The sequence below is a fragment of the Pelodiscus sinensis genome, chromosome 8 (assembly GCF_049634645.1).
Source record: "Pelodiscus sinensis isolate JC-2024 chromosome 8, ASM4963464v1, whole genome shotgun sequence".
In the NCBI taxonomy this organism is placed as follows: Eukaryota; Metazoa; Chordata; order Testudines; family Trionychidae; genus Pelodiscus; species Pelodiscus sinensis.
In genome coordinates, this window is record NC_134718.1 from 72,347,808 (window position 1) to 72,371,484 (window position 23,677).

The window sequence follows — 23,677 nt, forward strand, 5'->3', positions numbered from 1 at the left end:
ATCTTCTAAACCTCTAAAATAAAGCCTTTTCCGAAAGATCCCTTATTCCTCTTAAAATAAGGAATAAGGGATCTTTCGGAAAAGGCTTTATTTTCCGAAAGATCCCCGTCTAGACTGGCGCTTTTTTCCGACAAAGCTCCGAGCCGGAAAAAAGCGGCAGCCATGTTTATGCAAATGAAGCAGGGGGGATTTAAATCCCCGCTTCGTTTGCAATTGCGATGTGTCTAATTTGCATCCCTGTTACGGAAAAGGGATGCAGTCTAGACACAGCCGCTATGTAATAGTTGTGTTTATTTATTAGCACTTCCAAGTTCTTCCTGCTTATTTCCCATACGCCTTGCATTTGTATACAGGCATCTAAGATATTGATTTGATTTTGCTTCTCAGTTCTGCCTTACTCCTCCTTTATCTTGACTATGATAGCCCATGCTCCCTCCCATTTCTGACCCATCTCCCAGGTCTCCATGTTTTTCACTTACTTGTGGGCTTACCTCCTCACTAAGTTATCTGGGCTGAATCCAAATACTTTCTTCCCCTTCCTTGAAAGGTGAACCCCACCCTGGCTTAGCAGCCGCCCTTCTTGGAACAGCATCCTGTGGTCAAGGAAGCCAAAGCCCTCTTGGGGACACCATCTTCACAGGCAGGCATCACCTCCCAGATGTCTCTGCCTGGACCCCTACCTTTGACAGGAGAGACTAAAAAGAAGACCACCCACACTCCAAACTCCTTCACTCGTACTCCCAGAGCCCTGTAGTCACTCTTGATCTGCTCAAAGTCACACCTTGCAATATCATTAGTGCCCACATGGATGAGTAGCATGCGGTAGTAGTCAACGGGCCAGATAATCCTCAACCTCCTCGCAGTGGTGGCTGCAGACCTCCCAGACTTGTGCTTCAGGGATGCTCCATATCCAGAGCAGCATAACAGAACCATGGTAGGAGGGTTGGGAGCAAGGGTGCAGCACTGCCTGCTGCCAGAAGTGACCAGCTGCCAGTGTCTCCCCCCCCGAGACAAAACCATCTCCTCCTCCACCAGTGGATTGTCAGCAGTCTTTTGTAATGGGATAGCTTCCTCACCATTCTCCACATGAATACTCTCCAGGAATTCCTCGTGGATTCGGATGCTCCTCAGCCTAGTCACCTCTTCCTGCAGTTCTCCGACCTGCTTCCTGAGAGATTCCACCAGCAGGCACCTTTCACATTAGTTGATCCCTCCAGCCTGGATTTCAGTAAGTGGATACTGCAAACCAGAGTTCAGGATCTGGGTAGAGGCATCATGGTCAGGTGGTCTGTCTAGCTACAGGCGCAGGCAGAGGAGACAGAAGCAGTGCTAGCACAGGTGTTACAGGTCTTCCTAAGCATATTAGAACTCACTCTTTCAAATTCCCCTGCCTGTAGCACCCTGTCCACTTCGCTCCCATGGTCACTCTGCCTCTGGCTTTTTTAAGCCTGCTCATCTAAGTCAGGCCTACCCCCTCATTAGTTACACAGGGGGAGGATTCCTGATCACAAGGCTAAGTGAGGCTGATCAAAGGAAATCAACTACATATAGCCATCAACTACATCTACCCATTTTGGTTACACCTGAGGCAGCCAGACTCTGCAAAACTCAAGGCAGATTTGCCAGTAGCCCAGGTAGCAACACACACAGTGATGAATGGGCTGCCCCTAGTTGAATTGCACACTGAAGCCAAGGGAAGCCACCTTCATCTTAACAGTGAGTAGACAAAACTGCTACCACAAAATGCAGCTAGTGCACTGAGATAAATGTGATGCATCGCTTGGTGGAACCTGCAGAATGCAAATACTGCTCCTCTCTATTCAAGTCAGAGAGGTGACATTTTTGCCACCCCAAATTTACAGTTTAATAAAGAAAGTCCTGAGAGAGCTGCGGCAAGCCAAAACTTCTGCATCCAATTCCACATTTATAAAATGGAAAGATCAATGCTCATGCTGTAAAGCTCATTGTAAAAACTCACATCGGAAGCCCATGAGAGTTATTTACTATTATCCCATTAACCTAAGGAAGTGCAACAGTGGGTTTGGTACATGGCTGGCTGGGGAAAGTTAAAACACATTTTGCACAGGAATGATGTGTTGTTAAGTAGGGTCTAAACAGACCTAAAGGAAGCATGGTTGGAATTGAGTGGGTTCCTTTTGCTGCCTGTTTTCATGGCTTCTGCTTCAAACTAGGGATGTTAAATATCAGTTAATTGAACAGTCGGGTAACCTCATGAATTCTTATCGGTTAGTCGACTACTCTATAGCACCCGGAGGCGGGGCAGGCAGCCAGTGTGTTCCGGTCCCACTTCCGAGGAGCTCCCTGCCACTCCTGAGACAGAGGCAACAGCACAGGGTGGCAGCAGCCCGTCCGGGGCAGGTGTCCATGCTCTTAGACCCAGCATGAGCCAGAACCAAGCCTTTGAAAAACTGCCAGCCTAGCTCCTAATACATTTTAAATGCAGAGCTGCAGCAGAGGTAGGTCCGGGACTTGTCGCAAGCCAGGACTGAGCCAGGTTGCCAACAAGCCTGCTAAAAAATTTACTGGGGGGGAGGGTGGGGGGGGGGAGAAATGCGTGTACGATAGCATTAACCGATAAGCTTTTGCTTATCGTTTAATCGACTACACTATTACATCTCTACTTCAAACTGCACCTTAAATGCAGTATTTATTGTACTAAAATATCAAAGTTTAAATGGCACAGCAGAGGATTCCTGTAGTGACACTGAAGAATGGATCAACTAGCCAAACAGGGTAAGAAACAAGTAAACTGAAGTGGATTTCTTCCACATTAACAGGGGCTTGACCAAAGCTTTCAGGGAACAGCCCAGCAATGTAAGGCAACTGATGTCATCAAACTCAGCTTCTGGGTTTTCTCTTCAGTGACATTCTCTGAACTTTCCAAAGGTCAGTAATAGAGGCTGGCACTCACACACACTTTTACTAGCAATCACAATTTAGACCTCTCTTTCCCAAATCAAGACACAACACTAACTGATGTACCAGATACTTTATTTGTCCTCCCCCGAACACGTAAGCCCTAGCCTGAAGCAGTCCTGTTATTCCATTATCCTTTTTTATTCTTGGTCTGAAACGTGAAGGTTGCGACAAATTTATTTTTAAAAGAACTGGCCTGCAAGTGTTCTGGAGAGGACTTGCCAGTGTGATGCACAGTATTCTCACCAACACTGCACAGAAGCCTTTAAATGTTTGCTCAGTACATGCACCGCTAGTAAGGATGACTATGTCACTGTAGGGCAAAGAGATAGATGCTGGCATCACAGAAACTTAACTTCCTTATGGTCAGGAAAGCAGTGAAACACAAATAGCTCCTTCCTCAACCCTGTTATTTTTTAAATGTTATTCGCTGAACAGGAAACCAGAAGATATGATATTAGAAGATTTCAACGCTAACTTTGATAAAACCAGCCAAGTGGGTGCAAAATTTAGGCTACATCTATACTTATGCACTTGAGATTGATGTTCTGGTGTTCGATTTAGTGGGTCTGGTTAAGACCTACAAAATCAAATGCTGATGGAACCTCCAATTAGCGCCAGCGAGGAGTGAGGGAAGTCAATGGGAACGTTTGCTCCCATAGACCTCCCACTGTGAAGATGGCACCAAGACTGACTTACAGTATGCCAACTCCAGCTACTTTATTTACATAGCTGGAGTTGCGTACCTCAAGCAGACCTTCTGGGTCTAGTGTAGACCTGGCCTTAGTAATAAAATTACATCCTTCATCCAGAACTAGAGGACTGCATACATCACTGCTCACGTAGGCCAAGCACTACATGTAAGAACCATTTGAAAAGATATGCAAAAAGCAGAATCTTAGGGCAGGTCTACACTACAGGGCAAAGTTCACCTAATTTATGCAACTCCAGCTACACAAAAATCATAGCTGGATTCAATGTATCCTAGGCCAAGTTACCGTGGGGGGTCTACACTATGGTGAGGAAAGGGAGCACGTAATGGGAGAAATTCCCCCAGCAACTTCCCTTATGCTTCTTGTTCTGGTGGAGTACCAGAGTTGAAGAGAGCTCTACTGGCAATCAATTTAGTGGGTCTTCATCAATGTTCTCTTTATTCTTTTCCATCCATGTGTGTATTTTTCCATCCACGTGCAGAATACAATTTTATGTGCACTGAGGCATGTGTGAATGTGCACCACCAGTACAAACAAAAAATCTAGCTGTGGGCACATAGCTAGGAAGCATCTTACTCTATCCTGAGTGGCTGCACAAGTGCACAACTTACAGGGAACACTGGACTAAGACCCACTAAATAGACTGCTGAGTAATCGATTGCCACAGTGCCAATCCCTAATAAGTAGATACACCCTTACAGTGGCTACCACCACTAATTGAGATTTTAGCTGTTGAAGTTGAAAGAGTTGGCATTTTGGAATTGATCAAATGTATGCAAAAATTATCACATCACATGCAGAGAGAGAAACACCATCAAGGTAAATTTGCTTCAATCGGCCAACAAATAAAACTAAACCTTTACTGCCAAAATGTGTTTTATGCAGTGGAGGAAGGCTTCCCTGTAAGAGCATTCTGCACATGCTGAGTATAACCTAATCCAGGAGTCGGCAACCAACAGCACACTTGCCAGAAGTGGCATGCGTGGCGGGAGCTCAGCCCCACCCTGCCCTTCCTCCCCCATACAGCCACTGGAGCCCTCCCTCTTTCCTGGCAGCAGGTTAGGCTGTGGTGGAAGGAGGCAGCACTGGGGCTAAGGCTCTTCAGCGGCACCTCCAGGGCCGGCCCAGGACTGCATGGCCACTGTAGCAGTAGCTCCGGGCTCTGGGGCTGGCCTGAGACCATGTGGCCATGGCAGTTGATGCAAGGGCTCTGACACCCTCCCTTGTTCCTGAACCCTCCCCCCAGCCTGGCCAGACACCTACCCCCACCCTGCTCTGACATCCACTGTTGCTCCTGCACCCTCCCTCCTGGCCACACATTGCACCCTCCCTTGCTCCTGCTCCCTCCACCTGGCCAGACACCCTACTCCCAGCCTGTTTCTGCACCCCAGCTCCCAGATCCTGCACCCCATTCCTATCCCACTCACTGGCAGCTCTGTCCCACACACTGAACCCCTCATTTTTGTCCCTACCCCAGAGCCTAAGGGGGTCCATAAAATCCACTAACTCTGGAATCCCAGAAATGTAAATCTGGCCTATGAGAAACCCTGAACCTCAGTCCTCCCGTTCCTTTCCCCTCACCCTGTGAGGCTGGAGCGTCAGAGGAGTGAGGTGTCTCAATTAGGGTCCACATTAGTGAGGGCTGGGGATTTCTGGAGGAGGTTTTTTTTGCTTCTCACTTGTGTGGTTCCCAACTGATTTTTCTGTGGGGCAGTGGCTCCCAACCCAAAAAAGGTTCCCCACCCCCGCCATAAATAAAAAAAACATTGAAACCTTTTGTGTTGGACATAAATTAATATTTTATTTTATTTAAAATGAAGTTTGATAAACTAACATGAGAAAGTTAAAATGCTTAGTCTGTTTAATAATTTAAATTAAACCATTCTCCCTAGCTGCAGCTGGTTCAGAAAATATGGTCACCATACTCAGCCTGCTCCTTTCCCCTCCTCCCTTCGGCACGCAGATCCAGGAAACAAATTGAGAAAATATAAATGAGAAAATAGAAATGTCCGGTATTTTCTAAATAAGATGTAATGTAAATTGTGACGTAATGTCAAGTGTGGCCGGGATTTCTGTTGAAACCATTTGGCAACCCTACCCCCTTCTCACACTGCTTTCTTTTGTAAGACCTTATTTAAGAAAGTAGTTGGCTTCTCAGAAATTTCAAACCGGGCTGCAGATGTTTGTTCATGTCCAGAGAAAGGTGATTTACAAGTAGGGATATGATTTCATCACAGGTTCTGTGACTTTAATAGACCTTTGTAATTTCCACTTAGTCTTCAGCCCCATCACTTAGTCTTCAGCCCCTTGGTGCATGGGCACCAAGGCTCCAGCTGTCTGTCTGTCTGTCACACACATACACAAACCCACACACTCTCCAGCTTTTGTGATTTATGGTTGGCTGTCTGTTTCCTGCCCATGAATTTTTATAAAAATCCCAGCACCAAAATCTTAGCCTTATTTATATGGTAAGTCGATAAATGCTGTTAAATAATGTCTATTGATGAGAGTTGTGGACAAGAGTGCGTATGTGAGGCACTTGGCATTCTGTTACTTCTAGCTATATATTATGCCAAAGGTTACTTTGAGATATGGAGGATTATTGCATTTGTCCCAGTAAACAAGTACTCATCTTGACTTGGTCAAGCTGCACTATTTATGGGGTTGGCACAAGTTCACAAGCACTCAATTATACAGGGGAGCACGTGTGGCTTATTTTACTCTTTAAATTAAGGAGATTCTAAATAGATTTCAAGGGAATTTTAATTGCCTGCTTTTTTCTCCTCCCCCTCCTACAGCAGGTTGCTCTCTGTGCAAAATGTCAGCTTCTTGGCAGACAGCTAAGCTGGGAGCTCCTTCAACAGCACTTTTCATAAACAATTAAAGTTGAGTTTGACGATAACCAACTGGCTCATCTGATGGTATTATTCTAGGAACTCGGCAGTCTGCGCAGCTTATGATTAGGACCAAGAAGAAATAATGAGTTCTTAAAGATTCAATGGTCATCCTAAATGTGTAGAAGAAAAGCTGCTCCCTCTTGAAATGATTGTTACTAAGCACATTAAGTTCATGCACCTACAATTCATCTGGTGAGTTTATTGTGCCTTTCCTGCTCTTGTACGAAACACCACTGTAAAGAGTCTGAATGTAATTCAGCTTAATAATCACTTCTCCCTATTTTTCCTGTTAGTTTCTGCATCTCCCATAGTGAAGACAGGGAAAGCTAGACTACATGACTGAGTTTCTCCTTTACAGGTACACATTAAAATACAGCTGCTGCACTATTTGCAATTGCAAGGGGAAGGAATATTCATTATAGCTTTAAATCTAAGGTTTTGCTAAATGTATTTCCACACCATTCAACAGAAATTTGGGCATTTAACTATCTAACAGTCCCTATTTTAAATTGAGTTATGGATGTGAATACAAAAGACTACTGCAACCTACAGATATGAAGACTTAAGCCACAAGACAGGCCTACTAGTGACTTTTTCCTTACAGCATTTACATAGCATTAACACTCAAGAATCAAAGTCAACAAGGAGCTTGCTTAGGAGCAGGTTGGAACTTAATGCCAAGAATGCACTTAAGAGCTGGAATCCTGAAGAAAGAAAATGTTTCTTTAATTGTACTGTATTTCTCATAACAGAGGGCATCAACGGTCTGGACATCACTGTTGTATTGAACCAGCTATTTTCATCATCGTGAAAAAACAATGTTCACCCCACTAGTTGTATCCAGAACAATGGAACACCATGTGTGAGATAACGAGTAATCCTGTGGCACCTCAGAGACTAACAAATATAGTTTCATGAGCTTTTGTGGGCAATACCTACTTCTTCAGATGAGGATGAGTGCATAACTGTCTGCACCGACCTTATAAAAGCCCCATCTAGATTGTATTGTCCTAGTTTATTTAGAAGAAGGTCACACACACACTCACACACACGAGCATTTCCTCAGGCAACAGCGTGGGGCAGCAGGATGGAGCTGGTCTATGCAAAGAGCTGGTTTAAAACCTGGCTCATGCCTGCCACCTCATGTTGCTGCCTCTGTATCAGAGGCAGAAGTATAAAGCAGCAGCCTCTGTCCATGGGGGGGCCTGGGCTCCCCCTGGTCCCACACTGCTGCCTCTGATACAGAGGCAGCAAAGCAGGCAGCAGGCAGGAACCAGTTTTTAAGCCAGCTCCCCACATGGACTGGCTCCCACCTGCTGCCCCATGTTACTGCCTCTGAATGAGAGGAAGCAGCATAAGATGGCACGTGGCTCCTCTGTGTGTTCTTCATTTAAAACTCAGACCAGCAGCCTGGGACTAAGCCAGCCTGCCTGTCCGAGGTTTAAATGCAGAGAACACAGGGGGAAGGGTGTTGCAGTTAAATGGGACTGTTAACTGATCAGCAATCACTCATCGGTTAAACAGTTAACCAGCTGGCCACTATCATTCCTAATCCAGGGAGGCATTAACACTTTAATAGATGTGTTGTAAGCAAGACAAAAGTAGTAATTCTTTCGCTTTACTCTGTGCTGATTAGGCCTCACCTCTTCAACTGGAGTAGTGTGTCCAGTTCAGGGCACCACATTTCAGGAAAGATGTGGACAAATTGGAGAAGGTCCAGCGAAGAGCAACAAAAATGATTAAAAAGGTCTGGAAAACATTACGTATGAGGGAAGACAAAGAATTGGGTTTGTTTAGTCAGGAAAAAAAGACTGGACATGGTAACAGCTTTTGAATATCTAAAAATGGGCATTACAAAGAGAAAGAAAAATTATTCTCCTCAGCACCTTCTGATGACAGGACAAGATGCAATGAGCTTCAATTGCTATCTGGGGGTATGTCTACACTAGCCCCCTAGTTCGAACTAGGGTGGCTAATGTAAGAATTCGAACTTGCAAATGAAGCCTGGGATTTAAATATCCCGGGCTTCATTTGCATGTTTCCGGGCGGGTGCCATTTTTAAATCCCCTTAGTTCAAACTGATTGCCCGCAGCTCCACGCAGCAGTCAGAAGTTAATCCGAACTAAGTCCTTAGTTCGGATTAACTGTTACACCTCATTGCAGGACCAGTGAGCAGACATGCAGGCTGAGTCCTGGAAGTTACCCCGAGGCTCTGCATTTAAAGTAAAACCCAGCATTCCTGCCCACCGTCTCTCAAAAAATGTTTTGATGCAGAGCCGCAGTGGGAATAGCTGCCAGGACCTGGCATGAGCTGGGACTGAGCCAGCCTGACTGTGTGCCGGCTCCCAAGATCCTTTAAATGCAGAGCCGCTTATCAGTTAATTGTGTAACCAATAAATTTGTTGTCAGCCACACTACCGAATTACATGTGTAACCCTTCTGCACATGCTCCCTAACATTCCTAGTCAGAACTGCTTTTCTACAGGAAACGTGAGGATTTTTTAACTGAAATATTACCAGACAAATAAAGAACTGTAGCTTTAAAACTGTGTAACTTGAGGTCAGCATTTTTTGGTTTTAGTTACACACTAAATATCATTAACAACTTTCTACTCTTTGTCCAGGTGCCTGCTAAGAGGTAACACAATAACCTGATATTTGCTATTTGTTAAGTGTTACGCACTTTATATCCTAGATTAAAATAATGTATTCTGAAACTCCTGAAATCTAATAAACAGAGCGGAGAAAATACAGACACAAAGCCAAAAAAGCAACACATTATTTCTGTGCCTATGATTCGATATTAGCAGCAGAATTTTTATTTTTGTGGTTAAGTATAGCTGCTATGAGCTTTTGTGAATAGTTAGTATTAATTTTAGGTAATAAGATACTGACTTTGGAAAGGAGTATTCCTGAACTTGGTGCTTGGCACTTAAAAAGAAAAACTGATTCTCAGATATCAGATTGTAAAAGTCATATCTGCAATTTTTTAATCTGTTTAATGAAGTGGGATCAAAGAATTACCCGTTTTGCAACTCACTGAAGTACATTCTAAATTTGGACATAAAAAGATTTTAAGTGTTTAGTTCTGAAGTCAAGTATATTGTGACTGAAAGAAAGCTGAAAATTCATTAGTTTAATGATGTTTTGGAGCCAAATTTACTGTCAGCCATTATGTAATCATCCCTTTTGATTTTCCAAGGCAAGGATGACGTGTGACCTGTCAAAGACAAACCTTCATATTACTTAACAGCTGGAATAATCCAAGTGAGAGGGATTGATGGGAAAAGAATAACTTAATAGCTTCTAAGTGAAAATAATAAATGGTCTAAAGTAAACAATGTTTTCTGCCCTGCAGGGAAACGTTGCATTTTCCATGCTGAGTCAACAAAGAAAAAGTAGGTAAATAGAGGCCTTCTCTCAAGCAACAGAACATCAAGGAATTCCAGCCTTAATTACACGTGAACTAAATCAAAAGCAACTGGAACCTTTACAAACAAGAGTTTAGGTCCAATCTTCCGACTTAAGTGGCAACACAGCCAGGGCAGTACACAAAGCCTTCCACCAAAAAGTGTATTTGAAGCAGAGTAAAAGTTGTCCAGTAGGATCTCATCCCCTTTCAGAACAGAGAGTTGAGAGACACTCAAATATCTGAAAACCAGGAAATACAGAGTTACCCTCTATGCCAATGTAACTAACTCTACCCTGCTGGAGCTGGCAAAAACTAATGGGAATTATCTGCATACACTCCAGCTGTGTTCATAGTGTTGGTGAGCCATGCTGAATGATGGAGAGACTAGAAAAGGACTATCGTGGGGGAGGGCTGAGCACCTCTCCTTGCTTCTCACTCTGTTTATGAGATACAGGTAAGTATCACAGGAGAAGCGGTGTTCTCAGTCAGGGAGCAGACAGCCTAGCTGGGACCCTAGGCAAAGTGTGTGTGGGGGGACTCTCTGGCAGAAGGGGTGGGTCGGGGGGGCGGGAGGGGGCAGCCATCCCTCAGCACCACCCAGAACAACGTGCACCTCCCCCTAGTCCTCAGGGCTGCCAGAAGCATGCTGCCTGGTGCTCCAGTGGTGATTTAAAGGGCCAGTTGCTGCTGTAGCAGCGATGGCTGGGGGCCCTGGGATAATTGCTCCCTTTGCACCCCTATCAGCAGGCCTCTTCTCAACTAAAATTAGAAGGTTCCATGGAGATGTATATAGACTAAAACAACAGCTCAAATGTGCCAATTGCTCAATTCACCTCAGGCTAAAACTTACTTAAAATGCACTTAAAACACTACAACAGCTCTGCTACACAAGTGTAGTGCTGTACAATAGACACTACCTACACTGATTGGAAGGCTTCTCCTGTTGGCACAGGTGATCAGCCTCCTTGAGAGCCGGCAACTGGGTTGACAGAAGAATTTTGCCATTGATCTAGCCCTGTCAGTATGGCTATACTTAAGGGCTGTGTCTAGACTGGCATGATTTTGTGGAAATACTTTTAACAGAAAAGTTTTTCCGTTAAAAGTATTTCCACAAAAGCGCATCTAGATTGGCACGGATGCTTTTGCACAAAAAGCATCCGTGGCCAGTCTAGCCGCGATTTTGCGCAAGAAAGCTCCGATCGCCATTTTAGGCGTCGGGGCTTTTTTGCGCAAAACAATTCTTCCCTGTCTACACTGGCCTTCTTGCGCAAGTATTCTTGCACGAGAGGGCTTTTTCCCGAGCGAGAGCATGAAAATATTTGTGCAAGAAGCACTGATTTTGTATACTACAAAGTCAGTGCTCTTGCGCAAATTCAAGTGGCCAGTGTAAACAGCTGGCAAGTTTTTGCTTTTGCACAAAATCTTGCCAGTCTAGACGCACCCAAGGGGTGGGGATTTTTCACACAAGACTTGCTACTGAACTACCTGTTTTTGCTTAAACTAACACAGCTACCTCAGAAAGCTATACTAATATAAGTTTCTAGTGTAAACTAAGCCCTCTCTAGGTGTTCTCTTCCTCCCCCCCCCATACAGAGTCCATGCTCAAGATCTGTACCAAGCACACCTGTTCTCAGTTCCCCATGCAGATAAACCCCTTGCTCCTAAGGCCTGCCCAGTCCCCCACTTTTCTCTCAGAGTTTGTGGCCCCTCTCCACTTCCTCTCAATCCCCACAACCTGAGCCCCCTAATGCAGCTCATCTCCTCCTCCCTCCCCTCACCACAGTACCAACCCCCCTTTTCCCAATAAGCATATACATTATTTATTTTTGTTCAGAAACCGGAGCCCTTTGTGAATTACCTACTGTAGTCACAATTCATTTTCCAAAAGTTAAATAAAAATGCAAACCACCACTCTCGTCTTGAGAGAACTGGAGGGTACCACCAGTTTTCTGCCAAGGGCAGGACTTGGTTACATTGTCTCAGTGTAGCTGAGTTTCAATGCCCATAGCCCAACCACATGGCTGCAGTGCCACGTAAACACATCAGAACCTGAAAGTGAAACTGACTACAAGCTGACACATTTTACCTTAAAGAGAAATGCATAAAGTAAACGAAGAGCATGAATAATAAAGTGTATTAGATTTCCAAACCTTCAGTTTTAATAATCAAGCTATGATCTGCCATTCTTGATAGAACATTTTAAATATACTTTGCTAATATGACAGCATCATTTAATGGATGAAGACACATATCCAGAGATATTAACAGGAAAGACCTGTATATTTAGAGTGGTAATGAAGTAATAGACAACACTCCTGCCAACTTTAACAGCTATTACATGTCACTATAGCGCTTATGGTACCCCTCCTAACTGGAAGCATTTTACAGACTGGTCTTATATTCTGGGTGATTTAAGATTAAAGTGAATAAATCCGCTTAGTTCTGGTTGTAATTTTTTTTAGAACACTAGAGACTCATTAACTAGTAATGCAGTAATGAATATTTGTGCAGTAACTTGCTGCCTTGGCAACAAGCGATTGTATTTATCAAGCGTGAAATTAGCATTAGAAAGTAGCCTTTAGTGGAAATTTAAGTGGAAGCTGATGTAGCACTGTAGTTTGCTATTCAAATTAAGTTGTGATACAAACCAAAGAAAATGAGTGTAAAATGAAAATAAATCTCTTATGTTGGTGAAAAATCAACAATAGCTCCATTTAAGTGAGATTATATTGGTGTAAGCCCAGTGTGAGAGGAGAATCTTTATTCTTCCAGTACTCTGTTACATTGCTGTAGTTAAGGATCAGACCCAGTTCTGGAGGGGGCAGTTAATTTATTCATATAGAAAACATTTCTACAGCACTCACTGAAATTTTTAAATGCCCTTGATATGAATGTTTTAAGAAGAAATCCAGAACAAATCTGGCTTGAAGTTGTGTAGGAAGCTTGTTCATTAAGGGGATTAAATATCTCAGGTAATTAAAACAACAGGGTGCAGGGTTTTGGGTTGTGATCTAGGGCAGAAGGGACTGTGATATGGGGCTTGGGGTAGGGGTTGTGACCTAGGGCAGGAGGGGGTTGTGATCTGGGGCAGAGGATTGGGATGCAAGGTCTGGGAGGGATATGGGTACAGGAGAGGGGGCAGAGGGTTAGAGGGAGGAGCTAGGGTACCAGAGGCAGGCTCTGGCTGTGAAACTTACCTGTGATACTCCCAGTCAGCAGCCCAGCTTCTGCCCCACCCCCACACAGGCTGCAGGGTAATGTGCTCTGTGAATAAGAGCCTGAGGGGAGGGGGACAGGTGCTTCACGTGCTGCCTGTTTTTCAAACAGGCAGTTCCCATTGGCCAGAAACTGGCCAATGGGATTGTGCTGGCGGCGGCAGTAGCTGTGAAGCACCACTCCCCACTTCCCCCTGCTCACAGTTTGAGAAACACAAATGGCCCAGCAGCTGCTTTTCTAAGCGGCATGCGGAGATGGGAGAAGTAGGAGAGTCTGCCTGAGCTTCCCTGCTGCATCCACAGGCCGGATCTGGTGGCTTGGTGGGCCAAATCCAGCCTACGAAGAGTGTTTTGCCCAGGACTGGATTACACTGTTATCCTATTACACGATTTTTAACTTCCCTAGGGGCAACCAGAACTGCATGCAGTATCCAACATGTGGGCATAACAAGACCTAACAGCTAATTTAAACCCCATCATTTTATATGAAGAGTTAGGATTATTTCCCTCTCCCTCCCCCCACATGAACTCTTCTGCACTTGACTCTGAATTTCATCTGCCATTTTGTTGTCATTTTGATCTTGTAGCCATGTCAGTTCCAAGATATTAGAAAGACACAAGATGAGTCCTTTTATTAGACCAAATTCTATTAGTGAGACACAATCTTTTGTGCTTACACAGAGCTCATCTTCAAGTCTGAAAAACTTAAGTGCTAGAATTATATACAAAAAGAACAGATTCTTTAGCCTAAGTAAAACAAAAGACAGAATTATGTAGCACTTTAAAGACTAACAAGATGGTTTATTAGGTGATGAGCTTTCGTGGGCCAGACCCACTTCCTCAGATCAATATGTGGAAGAAAATCGGCACAACCATATATATGATTGTGCTGATTTTCTTCCACATATTGATCTGAGGAAGTGGGTCTGGCCCATGAAAGCTCATCCCCTAATAAACCATCTTGTTAGTCTTTAAAGTGCTACATAGTTCTGTCTTTTGTTTCAGCTAGACCAGACTAACATGGCTGCATTTCTATCACTTTAGCCTAAGTAGTTAGTGCCATGTAGTGACCAGAGCGCTGTAAGATGGGGAGATCTCTAGGGATGATCACTGAGGTTTGGGAGATCCTTTTGCAACTCTTCAGAGTCTGCTTTGGACTTAACTATCTTGAGTATATTGTGTCATCAGCAAACTTTGCCATGTCACTGTTAACATATTCACAGGTGAGCTGGAAAAAGGAGTCAATAGCTCTATTTGTTGTACAGATTGCTGGGGACTTCACTATTCACCTCTGCACTGTGAAAACTGACCTTCGATTCCTGCTCTTTGTTTCCCATCTTCTAACCAGTTACTGCTCCATGACAGGACTTTCCCTCATAGCCTACAACTGTCTACTTTGCTTAAGAACCTTAGTGTGGGATCTTGTGAAAGGCTCTCTGAAAGTCTAAGTACATGACTTCAACTAGATCATCCTTGTCCACATAGATGCTGACCCCTTCAAAAAACTCTATACCAGGGGTTCCCAGACTTTTTGACACGGGGACCAGTAAATCCATTCACGAGCTTTTGGAAGACCGGTAACATTCATTTGCATATTTGTATATTCAATAAGCAAATGATGAATATTCAAATAAGTTGTTTCTGGTCCTCCCAAAGCCCCCAGTGCCAGCGTTAGCAAAGCTTTTGATACAGTCACCAGCAATATTCTTGCCAGAAAGCTAAGGGACTATGGACTGGATAAATGGAATGTAAGATGGATAGAAAGCTGGCTAGATCAGGGTTTCCCAAACTTTTTACTTTAGTTGGAACCCATTTTTTTTCAGTACTGACTTTTGCAGCCCAAAAATATAAACGCATGTTTAAAAAAAAAAAAAAAAAAAAAAGGACTAAAAATGAATATATTTTCAGTGTTTCACCCAGCTGCATCCTCCACCCAGTCTGGGCCAGGGCTTGGGGGACCCGGCACCACATGAGCACTTCAGGAGACGGGAGCAGGAGCAGGAGCAGACTCGGGGTAGGGTATCTGGCTAAGAGGGAGGGTGCAAGGAACGGTAGGGTTGCCAGGTGTCCGGTTTTGTACCAGACAGTCCGGTATTTGAAGGTTTTGTCCGGGAAAGAAATTGAGAAATTACCAGACATATAAAATGCCCGGTATTTTCTAATTAGGTACGTTTTATTATAATTAGGTGTATTGTTCTTAGCTGTGAACTGCCTGGCTGGTAGATATGCTCATACTGTCAGAGTGTGCTTCCTGCAGCTGATTCTCCCATCCTTCTCCTGATCTCCCCCACCAACCCCCGCCCTCCCGGCTCCTATCCAGCCCTGATTCCACCGCCTGCGCTCTCTGATCTCCTCCGCTGGACAGCCCCGCTACCCCCAACTCTGCTTCTGCCGCCCGCCCCCCATCTCCACGGAACAGCTCCATTGCTCCCAGCCCTGCTTTGGCCACCCATCCGCCCGGCTCTCCGCGGGACAGCCCTGCTGCCCCCAACCTTGCTTCCCAGCAGCCGGTTCCCCCCGCCTCCTCCCAGCCCGCCCCGCTCTGCTCCCTTCCCAGCAGCCATGCTGAGGCCCAGTATTTTTTTCCCCACCCCGGTACCAGGCCACGGCTCATAGTTTGGGAAATGCTACTCTATACATTGATGAGGCACAACTTACCTTTACAGAAACCAAGCTGACTCTTCCCCAGTGATTTATATTAATCTAGGTAGCTAATACATTCTGTTCTTTATTAGCGTTTCATCCAATTATTTGCCTGGTACAGAAGTTAAGTTTTTGAGGTAATTCTGGCAACCACAGGCTGGTAAGAAAATGTCAATAAAAATTGGTGCTACATTAGTTTATTAATCAATCCTCTGGTATGGAGGCTGATTTCAGTGATACCTGCCAGTTCTGCAATTTATATCCCAATTCCTCAAGAACTCTTTAATGAATATCACCCTGTTCTAGAGCCTTATTACTTTTTAATGTATCTGTTTCTTCCAAAACATCCTCAACTGACACCTCACTGTGGGACAGTTCCTCAGACTGGTCACCTACAACGAATGGCTCAGATGTAGGAATATCCCTCACATGTTCTGCAATAAAGACTGACACAAAGAACCTCATTTAGCGACTTTGCAATGGCATGGTTTTCTGAGAGTGCGCCTTCAGCACCTTGATTGTCCAGTAGTCCCAATGACTGTTTGGCTTGCTTCCTGCTTCCCATGTACTTAATTTTTTACCTTAGTTTGTGTCCCCTTTGGTAGTTGCTCTTCGAAAAGTTTATTTTAGGGGGAGGGCACCTAATTATACTTTTACATTTAACTTGCCAGAGTTTGACATTATTTTCCGCTCTCGGATTTTGCTTTCAATTTTTATAGGATCTCTGTGTGCCACCAATTGTTCTTTTAATCTGTTTAGCCGTAATGGCCTTTTTTTTTTTAAATAAAGAACTCATTCTTTTGGGGGCATATATTTAGTTGGAGCCTCTATTATGGTGTTTTAAAATAGCAGCTAATGGGCATTTCATTCTGGTGACTGTTCTTTTTTATTTCTCCAACTAGCTCTCTCATTTTTTGTGTACAGGCAGTCCCCGAGTTACGTGGATCCGACTTATGTTGGATCCGCACTTACGAACCAGGCTTTTCTTGCCCCGGAGGATGCGGGCGGCGGGACCGCCCAGACGCGCCGAGGTCCCGCTGCCCTCGTCCTCCAGGGCGAGGAAAGCTGCTCCGCGTCTCCCTGGTCTGCTGAGGGGCGAGAGGGGGGACCAGTAGACCAGGGAGACACGGAGCAAAGCTGCGGAGGACCCGGGCGGCTGGAGCGCCCAGACACGCTGCGGTCCCGCCCGGGTCCTCTGCGGGACCGCGGCGCGTCTCGGTCCTGCCGCCCGCGTCTCCATGGTCTGCTGGGGGGGACACAGCTAGTGCGCCCCCCCCCCCCCCCAGCAGACCAGGCTTTTCTCGGGACTCCTGGGGCAGAGCAGCTGGGGCGCTGCCGGTTTGTCCCGCAGCTCCGCTCCTTGGCGCTACTGGACCAACTCAGCAGCACCCCAGCTGCTCTGTCCCAGGCGTCCCCAAGTCAGCCGCTGTTGAAACTGACCAGCAGCTACAGGAAGCCCGAGACAAAGTTGCTCTGTCCCGGGCTTCCTGGAATCAGCCACTGATCAGTTTCAGCAGCAGCTGACTTGGGGACACCTGGGGTAGAGCACCTGGGGTGCTGCCGGGTTGGTCCCCGCAGCGCTGAGGTGCAGCGCTGCAGAGACCTACCCAGCAGCGCCTCAGCTGCTCTGTCCCAGGCATCCAGATTCAGCTGCTGTTGAAACTGATCAGCAGCTGATTCCAGGAAGCCCGGGGCAGAGAAACTCTGCCTCGGGCTTCCTGTAGTCAGCTGCTGGTCAGTTTCAGCAGCGGCTGAATCTGGATGCCAGTTCCGACTTAAGTACAAATTCGACTTAAGTAGAAACCTTCAGTCCCTATCTTGTACGTAACCCGGGGACTGCCTGTAGTTTCCCTTTTTGAAGTTACATGCTACTGTGGTGGGTTTATTTGGTATTTCATCCGTAGAAGCATGTTAAATTTAATTACATTCGGTCGATGTTACTGAGCAGGTCAGCTAGAATCACCTCTTCGACTGGATCTTGTGGTCCACATTCAGAGTACATATATATTTAATTCCAGTTTACTATCATGCATAATGCCTTTCTTCTGTCAGCATGACCTATTCAGTCACTCATTTTTTATCCTGGTATTACTGTGTCCCATTGATGATCATCATTCCATGATGTTTCTGTGATGTCTATTACATCAACAACCTAATTTAATACCAGGAAGTCAAGTTCTCCCAATTCAGCCTTCTGTTTACAAGCACTTACAAAATGTGTCTATATCTGCCTTCATGTGATGTAACTGAATGGGACTGTTTTGTTGGACTGTTTCTCTGCCATTTTTAATTGTACTTTATCAACTTCCATCCTTTCTTCTTTATTGTGATACAGAATATCCTCTTAAATCCTCCCAAGACATGTCTCTCTCTCTGTAAGCCACTGGACAGTACTAGCCTGCAGGAGTAACATGACATGAGTTGGGCTGGGAATGTCTATTTTATCAGGAAAAACAAGGCCAGGAAACCACAGGATGATGCATTTAATGCGTTTACTGTAGCCTCTTCAAAGAATGCATGCTTTTTGGTGGAGCTGAGGCATTCCATTCATTCTGATTTTGTATGTGTTCAAGAATTACAGCAATTCTGGAGTAGCTCTAATATTAAAACTCAAGAAGGCTCACAGACTCTGAAAACACAGTCTGTGAGTGCCAACTGTAATAGACTGTGCCCTTGTATTCACACCTTATAGGCTACTGTAATAATCTTTGTACACAATATCACTTGGAAGGTATCATTTGAAAATTAACAACATGCCCATCAATAATATTATGATAAAATGTATGTAGTAACATTACATAACATTCTCCTCCCCCGCCCCCCCAGAAGATGATGGCAACATGTTCAAATCCACTTAACCCTGAGATAGGCAAAACTGGTCAAGCAAATCTTTAAAGAAAAGTGTGTTTACTTCAATTTACCTATGAGTTGCAAACAGAGTCCTTAGATAGTGAGAGGAGGAATACAAAAGACAAGGAATATCTGCATTTCAGCTAACAGAGGTAAGAAACAGTCTCTTTCACTACTGGACACCATGTCATCTCCTTTGCTCTCTGAATAAACTTTGCTTTGAGGGGTAACGTTTAAAAAAGTGCACCTCAATGGGGGACTAGTCTATAAAAGTGAGGGGAGACACGTCCCAAGTTCTCTCCCTATTCATCTCTCTCCTTTCACCTAAGATGACGAAAGAAACAAGTCTAGTTCATCAAGTTTATTAAGCATTTTATCTTTATTTTTCTTATAACCATTTCTGACTAACACCTCATTACTTACAAAGAGAAATTTCAAGTGAGTGCTAGTAAGGAAACAAACTTATTTTATTCTTTAATTCAACTAATCCAGTGATGTAGATTGCTTGGATAACTCCATTTAAAAGTAGCAGATTGTTGTATGTTGAAGGGAAAATGGTGATGTGACCACTCCCTGATCTTTATCACACCAGAACGTCATACTGACCTCAGTCTATAATTCCCTGATCTGAATGATAACTACTGCCTGAATGTTGGCAAGCCACAGCTGGTAGTTCGTACTGACAAAAGCATGTCAGGTCCAAGCCCAAACGTTTGTTTTCCATCTTCTCTCTTTTTTTAAACCCTATTATGACCTTTTACTCCCTCTCATACACAAAAAGTTCAACCTACAAATTTACTCAGACTAGGAAAGTAGGGTTTTTAAATACAATTAATTTATCACGTCTGTTGTTAATATGGATTTAAGAATTCATAACGGTAGCTAGTCTAGTTGAATATTATATCAGAGACATTTTGTACTTGTCTTTGGAGGATCTTTTCCTCTGACTGTTACAAGTTAATACTTCTCTCTTCAGCTAAAAACCCATGATCATCAACAGGAGGGAGTAACGACCTGGCTTCCAACCATGTTTGAACTGCCTAAACAAAGGTTATGTTCTCCTTTTGTATGTTTTTTTTTTAAATCTTACAAGGTGAAGCAGAGAAAACAATCAAATTCAGGCAGAGAGGGGATGGATAAAGTAACCAAAGAGGATTAAAATATAGTCTTGTTTAATCAACTGAAATTAACAGTCAAATTTAAAGTTAGGTCAAATGTACAGCAGTTCAAGCAGGAAGGGAAAGTAATATGTATCTATGAAATAGGGACATACTGACTGAGTAGTGATGTTAGAGAAGAAGCTAGGAGGTCATGGGGAGTGAATTGAACAGGAATGAAGAGATTTTACATACACATGAAAGGTCATTCTGGTCAACAATTGCTAGGTCTCATTCAGAGCCATCTGCTGGAAACCATTTCCTTTTAAAGCAGGATGGCCACAAAATGAGAAAAGGTCTAAAATCTAGGATATCAGGAAATAAGAACCAAGAGAAGATATGAGACACACATTGAAGCACGAATGAGAGTGATGTGACAAACTCGATCCAGGTAGAGAGAGAGGATTATTGTTAGGGTGACCATATTTCCCAAAGGGAAAGCAGAATGCTGTGCATTTCTGGCTTGAACCCTCTCCTTCCCCGAACATGGAGCTGGCCTGCTCCCTCCATCCTCTCCCCACATGGGGCAGGGCTGGCCTGAGCCCTGCTAGTCCCCCATGCAAGGCTGAGGCTGGCATCACACCTTGCCTGCCTCCACCTATCTGAGCCCTGCCTCCCTCTGTGGGAGAGGCGCTGGCATCACTATTTCCCCCCACTCATTCTTCTGCATCGGACCCTACTTATTTGACAAAACTTGGCATTTGTCCCACTTGCTCTTGCCAACCCATCTAGTCAGCAAGAGGAAGTGGGACAAATGCCCAAAAACTTGGGACAGGGCTTTCAAAAGGAACACATGGTCACTTGAGTTATGATGGACTGGAGAAGCAACTGCAAGAACTGGATGAAGTTATATTGCCCGCTGACTGAGAGCACACCGCCATTGTTTATTACCAATTACAGGTTTTGTCTAAATCTAAAGTCTCTTTTTCTAGGGAATCAAACAGCAGCAGTAACCAACACTGCTCCTGTTGCCTGCATTTGACAAAGCAGCTGCATCCCTATTTTCAGATATTACAGCAATCTTGCCTTTGGCACGTTTAGACTCTGCTACCTCTATACATCTTGTGGGGCTACACCTTTAAATCCATTCCTGCAAATGGATTTAGTGCATAATGTGGCACCTTGTTTGTTGAAGAGAGTAATCTGTCAGCGTTGTGTGTTCAGCAGTAGCTTTGGGTGGAATTTAAAAGCTGTTGGTTTTGATCTATAAAGTCATGTGTCTCCTGACACTACACTACTTGACAAGTATCAGGAAGTGGGTCTGGCCCACGAAAGCTCATCATCTAATAAACCATCTTGTTAGTCTTTAAAGTGCTACATTGTCCTGCATTTTGCTTCAGGGGTAGCAGTGTTAGTCTAAATCTGCATAAACAACGAGAAGTCCTATGGCACCTTATAGACTAACAGCTTTATTGGAGCAGAAGCTTTCGTGGGCAAAGACCCACTTCGTCACATGACATGCATCTGACGAAGTGGGTCTTTACCCGCGAAAGCTTATGCTCCAATAAATCTGTCACACTACTTGAGAGATCAATTCTCTTCCCCCTTTAGTAATGCTGCAGCTGAGATCAGCAGAGCTAGTGCAGCCAGAGACAGAAAGCCAGCAGTTCACACCTCAACCCATTCCACTAGTGTCAGAAGTTTGCTGATTTTCAAAGTCTTCTACAGAGTCCATTATTTGATCAGCTGCAGGGGTTCCCTTTGTAAATAGAAGGGGATAATTAAGACTATATTATGTTCCCTGGATACTGTAGGTATGAGACAGCAGAGGCATATGCTGTTTTGTTCTTAATGATTTAATCAGATTTTTCAAAGATAGCAGGAGCTCTTAGAAGCCATGAAGATGTTCCTCTGATTAAAAATTAAGTACAGGGAAAAAACAGAGGCTGTGTCTACACTGGGCCACTTATTCCGGAAAATCAGCCGCTTTTCCGGAATAAGTTGCGAGCTATCTACACTGGCCCTTGAATTTCCGGAAAAGCAACGATTCTCTACTGTACAAAATCAGCCGCTATTCCGGAAAAACTATTCTGCTTCCGCTCGGGCATAAGTCCTTATTCCGGAACACTGTTCCGGAAAAGGGCCAGTGTAGACAGCCCAGTAGTCTTTTCCGGAAAAGCGCGTCTACATTGGCCACAGACGCTTTTCCGGAAAAAGGGCTTTTCCGGAAAAGCAGCCTGCCAATGTAGACGCTCCTTTTCCGGAAAAACTGAAAACGGAATAGTATTCCGTTTTAAGCATTTCCGGAAATTCATGCCAGTGTAGACACAGCCAGAGAGTTTCATTCCTCGCATGCCCAGTGCCTTCCACCGACGATCAATGTGTTCTGTATCTCTCAGGCCACAAACTGTTTACCGAGGGCATGGATCAGATATTAGTCAAAGATGGAACCACATAGCAGTAGCTAGAGGAAAAGACTTCTAGGAAAAGTTCTAAGAAGAGTTCCAGGAAACTTGCTGCCAAGGGAGGTAACTTTAATTAAAGATACTCAAAGCCAGACCAATAACTAACACTCAAGGATGGTTTATGGAGAATATAGTCAATCCTGCCACAATATAAGCACTGGACTGATGGTACTAGGAATCCTTTCCAAATGACTCCCATGATTTCCACACTCCAACTTCATATGTTTGGTTCACTCGCATGTAATGGATTTAGTCAGCCAGAGCTCAAGACCGTTCAAAACAAGGAAGAAGAAGAATCGTTTAACCTGGTCCAACAGGCTACATCTAGGAGTCACTAGGTTAAATATAAGAAAGAAAATTTAGCAAGATTATCAGTGAGAAAAATCTGATTATAAACACTACACTTTGATCTTCCAGGGCCTATGAGAATATCTGCAACTTGTCTAAACAAAAAACTAAAACTAAGGGAAGGAGTGGGGACAGCAGGTAGTTTTGGGGTAGACGGCTCAATTACCATAATTCTTATTAACAGAAATTCTAACACCCCATAAAAAAAAATATGTCTCAGGATAACTTAGCAAGAGTACTCAATGTTTTGCTTATCTATTGTCCAGGATGGACTGCCGTCCAAGTCTAAACAGCCTCATACACAATCAAACAAGATCACGTAAGGCGGCTAGGGCTAGTCTTCACTGGAATTAGATGCACTGTCTTCCTCTTTCCTGAACACTGTAATATAGGACTTCAGCCTGAAAGGCCCAGGTGATCCATGACAATCATTTAGTTGCACTTCATTGAACAGATTCCAGCTCCAAAAGCACAGATACATCATCAAAATATGTAACCTCATTGCCAGGAGGCAAATGGATAGGCAATGTAAAATTAAGTGTACTTACTACTACTTACACGTACTGTAACTGTAAATAATGTATAAAGTCCCGTAACACCAGAATATACCCTGGTGATGTCGCTAACCACCCTTTCCTTACTTTCTAGATCAAATCAAACCTCTTTTTTAAAACTTTCTATAGTAAACTTTAAAGCAAGAGCAACTTGAACTACTGCCCAATCGCCGTACAAGCAGAAAGGGTGAAATCCTGGCCCTACTGAAAAGAGCAGAAAACCCCTATTCAGTCCTAATTTCACCCAAGAACTCTAGTAACATTGGGGCTCTCTCCAGTTTATAGCTTCTTGATGCTGCTAATCCGAAAGGAGTCTCCGCAAGCCTTTCATTAGTGAAGTTACCTTAACAAGCAAGGGAATTCTAAAGCTGCTAACAAAGTTGAGCTGGTTAAGAGACTCCTCCTGGAGGACACAAACATTGCCCAGCAGACTGCAGGGGAAAGGCCACTGCCCGACAATGCTGCGAGTGTCACTTTATGCTGAGCTCACTGCCCCACAAACAGTAAGACAAAGCACCAACAAACATCTGAAGACCAGGAAAAGGA

The 23,677-nt window shown here is 44.2% G+C and overlaps 1 protein-coding gene across 5 annotated transcripts in view; it reads right to left on the minus strand.

Moving 5' to 3' along the window:
* Positions 1-23,677, minus strand: part of CNNM2 (cyclin and CBS domain divalent metal cation transport mediator 2) — a 227,859-nt gene that overhangs the window by 123,728 nt on the left and 80,454 nt on the right. Inside the window, exon 2 of one of the 5 annotated variants that reach the window (XM_075935559.1) lies at positions 19,028-22,563. The exons of the other annotated variants lie outside the window; for them this stretch is intronic. Coding sequence (XP_075791674.1) covers positions 22,460-22,563 — 104 coding nt within the window. The 3' untranslated portion in view covers positions 19,028-22,459. Of the gene's footprint in view, positions 1-19,027; positions 22,564-23,677 lie in introns of those variants that run through there. 5 annotated transcript variants of the gene reach the window in all.